Source organism: Gavialis gangeticus, unplaced genomic scaffold, assembly GCF_001723915.1.
Source record: "Gavialis gangeticus isolate Ggan-Ray unplaced genomic scaffold, GavGan_comp1, whole genome shotgun sequence".
NCBI lineage: Eukaryota > Metazoa > Chordata > Crocodylia > Gavialidae > Gavialis > Gavialis gangeticus.
In genome coordinates this window covers 22,446,569-22,454,143 of record NW_017729028.1, presented here as the reverse complement: position 1 = coordinate 22,454,143, position 7,575 = coordinate 22,446,569, and the positions used below count along the sequence as shown (strand labels likewise).

Genomic DNA, 7,575 nt, shown 5'->3' with positions numbered 1-7,575 from the left:
TTGCCTAACTCTTAGTTCTAGTCCTAGTTTTCCTGCCCCCCCACTTGCATCTCTCAGTTCCAGTTTTCACACACTCCCAGGCTCTCTGCGTCATTCTGTCCTCACCCCTCCAGTTTAGTTCCAGTTCTGTCTATATCTAATTCAGATGGCTTCCTCTTCCGTGCTGTCTGTCATCCTTGAGCAGGCGGAATGTGGTATTGAGAATACAAGGAGACAGACTGGCTGCTCTGAGTTCTTGCACTTGGGCCTCATTAGCTTGGAACAGCTGAGAATTGCATTTGCAGGGCAGGTGCTGCATCCCAGAACTAAGAAGGATTCTCAGTGTGGATAGCATCTTCGAGAAATTAAGCTGCAAAGTTCTGGGGACATTCCACTGAGCGAGTATGAACCAAAATTGTTCAAAAGCTTATAATATGGCCAAGTATGGGTGACATTTTCATGGGGAAGTCAAACAAGGACCACTATCCTTCCAAATTTGAAGTACATGCTCCAAAGCTAGTGAATTTCCAATAAAATTCACTAAGGTTTGTTTTTTTTTTTTAATATGAACAAACCAACCTATTCCTCCCTAACATTTTTTTTCTCCTCTGCAATATATATAGAGAGCAAGAGAGAGAGCAAGCGAGCATGCGTGCTGGAAGCAGTCACTGGCATAAAAAATTGCAGGCCCAATAATTAAAGTTTGCCAAAATTATAAGCAACTGAAAATAAGGTCTTATAATGCATAGGAAATATCTGGCAGCCTTAATAATAAGCAGTTCCACTGGCATGCATGTTGTCACATTATACTAAGTTAGCGGATCAAACCCTGAATGCTTCAGGCCTTTTTAAGTCATTGGGTTTTGATTTGTTCTGTTCATATTGCCTGTATCTCAGGTACTAAGGAGTCTGAGACCCCAAACTGGTTATGCCCCCACACTAAACTTTAAAACTGAGTTCAGAGGTAGTTAGCAATGTTAGTCTGAAGTCAGGCAGAAGGTGGGGCAGGGTGACACCTTAGAGATTTGGCATTTAGTGATTTTGTTGTTGCCTACAAAAGCTCTTATGCCTTTCTGGACCAGTTAGTCTCTAAGGTGTCACCATTTCCTACCTTCTGCCTTTTAAACTGAATGTAATAAATGTAATGGGAAGACTTGGCCAAAGCAGTTATATAGTTTATGTTGAGGCTTGGTTGTTCATATTGATGTTTCTTGCCTGTACAATGGACTTACACATTCTTTTGAAGCATTTTAGATCAGTATGTATGGGAACATCAATTTCCATTGAGTCCAAGGTTACTAAGTCCATTAAAAAAGTCACACCTTCAAACCTACAGCATTTGGTAGATGGTAGGGATTGATGTTCCAGTCCAAATTGTAGGATGTGATTCACTGAAACTGTTATTTGTATTCATTCTCCAAGTGTAACAATTGGAAATAGAGATTGAGGTAGTTAGCCATGTTAGTTTGAAGTCAAGCAGAAGGCAAGGCAGTGTGATACCAGGCTTAGAGACTAACTCACCCAGAAATGCATAAGCTTTTGTAGGTGACAGGAATTGCTTGTGGGCTTAGAGGTGGTATGCAGGGGCAATGTGTAGGTGGTGCACAGGAGTGCATGTGCACCCCCTGAGAGCACCGGTGTACCCCCTGTCAAGTTGTGCTCCCAGTGTAGCTGGCAGGCCGGGGGGCAGGCGGGAGCACCAGTGTCCCACCTGCGAGCGCCAGCTGGGGGGCAGGGCTGCCAGCAAAAGCCAGTGGGATCAGCTGCTGGGGGACACCCCCTTCCCCCCTGGTTGCTGACTGGTGTTGCAGGTGGTGGGGCACATGCCCCCCCACTTCTCCCAACTCAAGAGGCACCAGACACTCGTGGTGGTGTGAGTTTCTCTATTTCCTTATTTACTAGAGTCTACTCAGTTGTAGCTTACAAAAGGTTATGCATTTCTGAATGAGGTGCCATCAAATGTGCCATCCTGCCCTGCTAGAAATACATGCAAAATATCATGTTAGGTTAATTTGGCATGCTGATTTCTGCATGTAGTATTGTTGTTTACAGGAACAAAATTTACTGGAGTCACTGACTTTAAGGGTAAAAATGTTCCTGATGACAGGGAAGAGGAGGAGGAACATGAAGTGTTAGATTTCTTCAAAGAGATGACATCTGACACAGTCTCTCAGATGCCAGTGGTAAAAGGTCAAGGAGCCAAAAAGGAAGAGGAAGAGGAGGAGGAGGAAGATGTAGATCCTCTTGGTATAATCAGGTATGGCTGTCATTCTCTTCTCTATACATTCCTGTGTGGTGTCCTTTCATAGCATCTGATGAAGCGAACTCAAGTTCACAAAAGCTTGTGCTCTATATATATATGTTATTTAGTTAGTCTCTAAGGTAAATATCTACCGTGCCTTCATCTTTTTCTGTTATACCCTTTGTATGTACAGTATACGGAACTGATTCTGATTAAATTTACACCAATGAAGATGGAATTGCAACATCATCAAACCAAAGTGACAACATTTGTTTTATGAGATCCATGTGTAGGCTTTTCCTTTCTTCAGCCAGTATCTAAAGAGCCCATGTATAACCCTGAGATATCAGAAATTGGAACTTGAGACCCAGAATAATCAAGACCTCCCTAAGTAGGCATCTAGGTTTATTTATATAGTTAATCATTCTAAGACAGTTATTTTCCTTACTTATAACTAAAATCTCTTGCTAATTCCCAGTGCCATTTCTGCATTGCTGCAGAAACAAAGTTAGCTTAATGTCTTTCTCTAGCTAGGGTGGTCAGTACTTACTAACAATTTTGGGGTGCCTGAATTTATCCGAACCCAAGATACTTTAAAGGAACTTGATTTTTAGAAGGTGCTGAGCCTCTTGCCCTTTGAAAATCAAGTATGTTTAGCACATTGCAAGTTAGACATCCAGAGTCACCAGCTCCTTCTGAAGATGTTGGTCTAGGGCAGTGGGCACCAAACTTCTTGGTAGGAGTGTCACAGATTAGCTCAGGTATCCAGCTTGTAGCTGCATTGGTCTAGAGGTAAAGGCAATCAGGACTCGTAGTAGGGTTGATATCTTTTATTAGACCAAGAAGATTTTTGCAAAAAAAAAAATCTTTAGTTGCAAGCTTTCAGGCATAAATACTTTTCATGAGTCATTGGAGAAAAGATTGTAAAAGTTTTCCTGGGTAGAAATGAAACAGATTAGCTCTGCACCCTCCTCAAGTGCCATTCTAATCTCCTTCTGCCTGCTCTCCTGCTCTCCTTTGGGCTTCCTGTTCCCTCCCTGATCTGTTGCATGCCTCTTGCCACACACAGAGGCTGATCATGCCACTTGTAGCATTTACGTCCCACATTGGCCACCCCTGGTTTAGGGCTATCATACTATTTTAAATTAGTTTCTCCTTAAGAATTGCCTGTGAGCTTGGAGATGGTGTGAATCTCCCCTTTTCTTTACTCCAGTAGAGTCTAAAAGTAATTTAACCTAAGATCACTAACAAGGCTAAGACTCCCACAATGAAATCAGGCCAATCAGAAACTATTAGAGCTGGAACCATAGTTTAGATCTTGCTGCAACTGTTATAACAAAATGTCATTGCTAACTTCCAGATGCCATCCTTTTTACTTAATGTATTTCATCCCTTGCTTGCCATCAAGAAATTTTAAACAGTATTCTTTTAGCAAAGAACATGTGCAATTACTCAGTATAAGAATTATTTCTTTGTTTGGGGTTTTTTTTGTATTTGTTTTAGGAAGGTTTTAAAAAATGTTAAATAACTTGATAGTGAAAAGCTAGATAAAACTGTGCTTCCCGCAAAATAATCCTTAGCTATTAAGCTTACAAAACTCACTGCCCTTTTTTGGATAGGAAAATGATCTATTGAGTTAGAAAATGTATTGTTGGTTTTCCCATTTATAACAAATATAAGTGGCAAAGAATGCCCAGGGCCAAGACAAATAAGAAGTTCGCTTTTCTGCCCTGCGTAGTTTGACTTGTGTCTCAATCTTTTGGTCTGTTTAGTGTATCCGAGGATGAAAAGGTCTGGAGCTTAATCCTCATACCTACACTTTATCCAAGCTAAATAGTTGTTGAAGTCAGTGGAGCTTTGCTTAAATAAAATCAAATATGAGCTTAGTTAGAGTTCCCTAGATACAGGGGAAATCTCTGCATCATTGGTTGCATTCCGTACAATCAAAAATTTTTCACTACAGCATCAGGGTTGGGCTCACAGAAAATGAATCTGATTATTGTTCTTATAAAGGTTGTACACAAAACACATTAAAGGTATGACAAAACCCAAAAGCTTAAAGTTGGAATTATTGGTTTGAATCTGAGCTTACTCTCATATTGATATATCTCAGTCAGCCTCATTACAAGATAGTCCTGATTTAAAGCAAGGCAGCTGATGCTAGAATCAAGCATTATGCCTTGAACAAGACCTTTTGTGTTGACATGACTGCTGTTATGTTATGTATAGATTCATAGATTGTAAGGCCAAAAGGGACCTCGGAAGATCATTGGGTCCAGCCCCCTGCACCAGTCAGGAAAAATGACAGGTGGGGTCAGGTGACCCCAGCAAGGTGACCGTCCAGTCTTCTCTTGAAGATTTCCAGGGTAGGTGATTGCACCACCTCTGGAGGGAGCTTATTCCACAGTCCGGACACCGTAACTGTGAAGAAGTTTTTCCTAGTGCTGAGCCTGAAACAGTCTTCTAGGAGTTTGTGGCCATTACTCCTGGTTTTCCCCAGGGGTGACCTGGTGAACAGTTGTTCACTGAGACCCTGATGTACTCCCCTGATGTAGCAGTAAACTGCTACCAAATCCCCTCTCAGCCTTTTCTTTTTCAGCCTGAAGAGTCCCAAGTCCCTCAGCCTTTCCTCGTATGGCTTGCTGTGCAAGCCTCTAAAAATATGGGTGGCCCCAGTGGTATCTTTATTTATAAAATCATAAACAGGTGCTGATTTCTAGCATCAGGCCCCCTGCCATAAGTTTCTCAATACCCACCATAATATTCTTTATCATTAAGGAATATGCAGAAACCACAAAGTGAATCTCTCTAACCCAGCAAGCAGTAGAACAATTCTACGTGTTGATAACATGTAGGTACACTTTACATCCCTCATTGATGTGGGGTCTTCTGTAAATGTGCCATGCAAAAAACAGAGTAATATGAAGACAGACTTCTTGCCCAGCTCTAGAGGTTTTTGCCTCTTACTATGGTATATTATCTGTCCGAGTGAATTTCAAGATCCCCTTGGATCTAGAGTAGCTATTTTATAAGATAGCTTTTCAAGATGGATTTTCCTAGATGACACTGATTTTCCCCCATAGAGCAAATCATATTAATTACTGCTTGCTTGTGTAGAGCAGAGCCACAAATGCAACATGCCTGATAGTAGCAACATGTCAGTGAGCTGGTACTACGTTGCTCCCAAGTGGCTGTGGCTTTTATAGGAAGTGTATCTGAATACATGGTATGGAAATGTAGGAGAAATGTTGGTGGCAAACAGCTGTTGCTTTTACCAGGTGTTACTACAACTGGGTACCAGCTGTCATTAATTCTACATCAATATACCTGATATTCTGGACTTGTCTGCATTGCCTAAATGCTGACTTTGGGAGTGCTGTCAAGAAACATGTCCCATCAGTTTCAGTCCCAGAAACGAGACAACATAGCCACCTTAGAGAGGCCCCATGCTCTTAGTTCCTTGTCAGTGCTTATTGGTAAGAGGGATTGCTCTAAAGCAGCCTTGGTGCTTCATTCCCGGGTTTCGGAGCGCATGGAAAGGGAGTGAGTGGGCAGGGCAGGCTTCTTGGCAGCACTGTGGAGCTCAGTATGAAAACAGTGTAGACAAGACCAAAAAGTCTTATCATTAACCTGGGCAAGTCAGAACAACTGGAAGATGTTAAACTGTGTGTGGGGACAGCAGGGAGAGATGCACTTGCACAGGCACAACGTATAAAGTTAGAATGGGAGAGCAAACAGTGCCAAGAATGACTGGTGAGGATGAAAGCTGGTAAGGACTGAAGGGTAGGGGCTGCTGAATAAGAAGGAACATCAACTGTAGGAAAATGCTGAAGTGGAAACTTTGCTAGTGCTGAGCACTAAGCATTGGAAGCCAGACAATTGCAGTGCCATATGAAAAGGGTGATAAAAGGAACAATAATCCTGGCCAGCTTTTTCAATCAATGAAAAACCTTTGAAAAATATGTAAAGTCAGCACTGAAACCACATTATCCCTTCAGAGTGGCATGTGTGTCTGTGGCGCTTGCGGCAGCAAAGCTGACCTAATTGAATTGCACATTTGACAGTCCGCTTTTCTCTGGATCTCTGGATCCAGTTGAAAATGCCCTGCCAGCACCAGCCTCCATATGTCATCGGCATACGTCATTTGGCAGCGCTTTGACTTTGGGGCCGGAAGGCTGTGGGACTTGGGCTCATACCCAGTGCTGATACAGCAATACGGTACCATAGGATGTCGCTACTAAACGTGCTGCCTTTTGAATTAAACTTTAAACAAAGGTTCCTCTCCTTTGTCCCTAGGGACTACTCAGGTGGAAGATAATTGCTTAGTGACTTGATCTCAGAGAGGATAATCCCAGCAGTGCTAATTCCTCTCTCTGATATTCAAGGCTATTTATCAGCTATTCCAGAATGCATGTGGAATGACTCTGTGCCTGTGTTGTATAACATCTTTTGGGTTGTTGTTTTTTTTTGCACCAGGTGAGCATGCAAAAGATGTTATCAAGGTATGATATAAACCTGAGAGTAGTTGTTTTCTGTGGGACTTTTAGGCCCAAGGCATGTGTGTGTGCTTGTACAGAGCCTTACACTGTGAGGTCTCAGTCCATGACTGGGCCTCTTAGGTGCCAGAGAAATATAAGTATTCATTCTTAATGGCATCTAGGTTTTATCTATCCAAAATGAATACCCCAATCAGAAGCTTTTTCACATACGTGATACATTTTTCTAAGCATCTTTTCAATTCCATACATCATTTTGCTTTCTTAAAGTCTGATCCTGATTAGGAGTTAGGCTCTAATGTTTCATAGTTTCATAGTTAGTAGGGTTGTAAGGGACCTGAGCAGATCATCAAGTCCGACCCCCTGCCATGGCAGGAAAGAGTACTGGCATCAAACGACCCCGGCAAGGTGGTTGTCTAGCCTTGTCTTAAAGACCCCCAGGGTAGGAGCCAGCACCACTTAGCTTGGAAGTTGGTTCCAGATCCTAGCCACCCTGACCGTGAAGTAGCGCCTCCTGATGTCTAATCTAAATTTACCCTCTGCCAGCTTGTGACTGTTATTTCTAGTCACTCCTGGTAGTGTTTGGAGAAACAGGGACTCCCCCAATGCCTGCTGGTCCCCTCTAACTAGTTTGTAACAGGCTAGATCCCCCGCTAGATCCCCCCTCAGCCTTCTCTTGTGGAGGCTGAACAGGTTCAGGTCCTGTAGCCTCTCCTTGTAGGGCCTGCCCTGCTGCCCCCTGATCATGCAAGTGGCCCTCCTCTGGACCCTCTCCGTGTTGTCCACATCCCTCTTGAAGTGCGGCGCCCAGAACTGGACACAGTACTCCAACTGCAGCCTGACCAGTGCTGCATAGAG

At 42.9% G+C, this 7,575-nt stretch overlaps 1 protein-coding gene across 1 annotated transcript in view; it reads left to right on the top strand.

Moving 5' to 3' along the window:
- Positions 1 to 7,575, top strand: part of HS1BP3 (HCLS1 binding protein 3) — a 102,011-nt gene that overhangs the window by 26,619 nt on the left and 67,817 nt on the right. Inside the window, exon 4 of the mRNA XM_019520807.1 lies at positions 2,032 to 2,236. Coding sequence (XP_019376352.1) covers positions 2,032 to 2,236 — 205 coding nt within the window. The remainder of the gene's footprint in view (positions 1 to 2,031; positions 2,237 to 7,575) is intronic.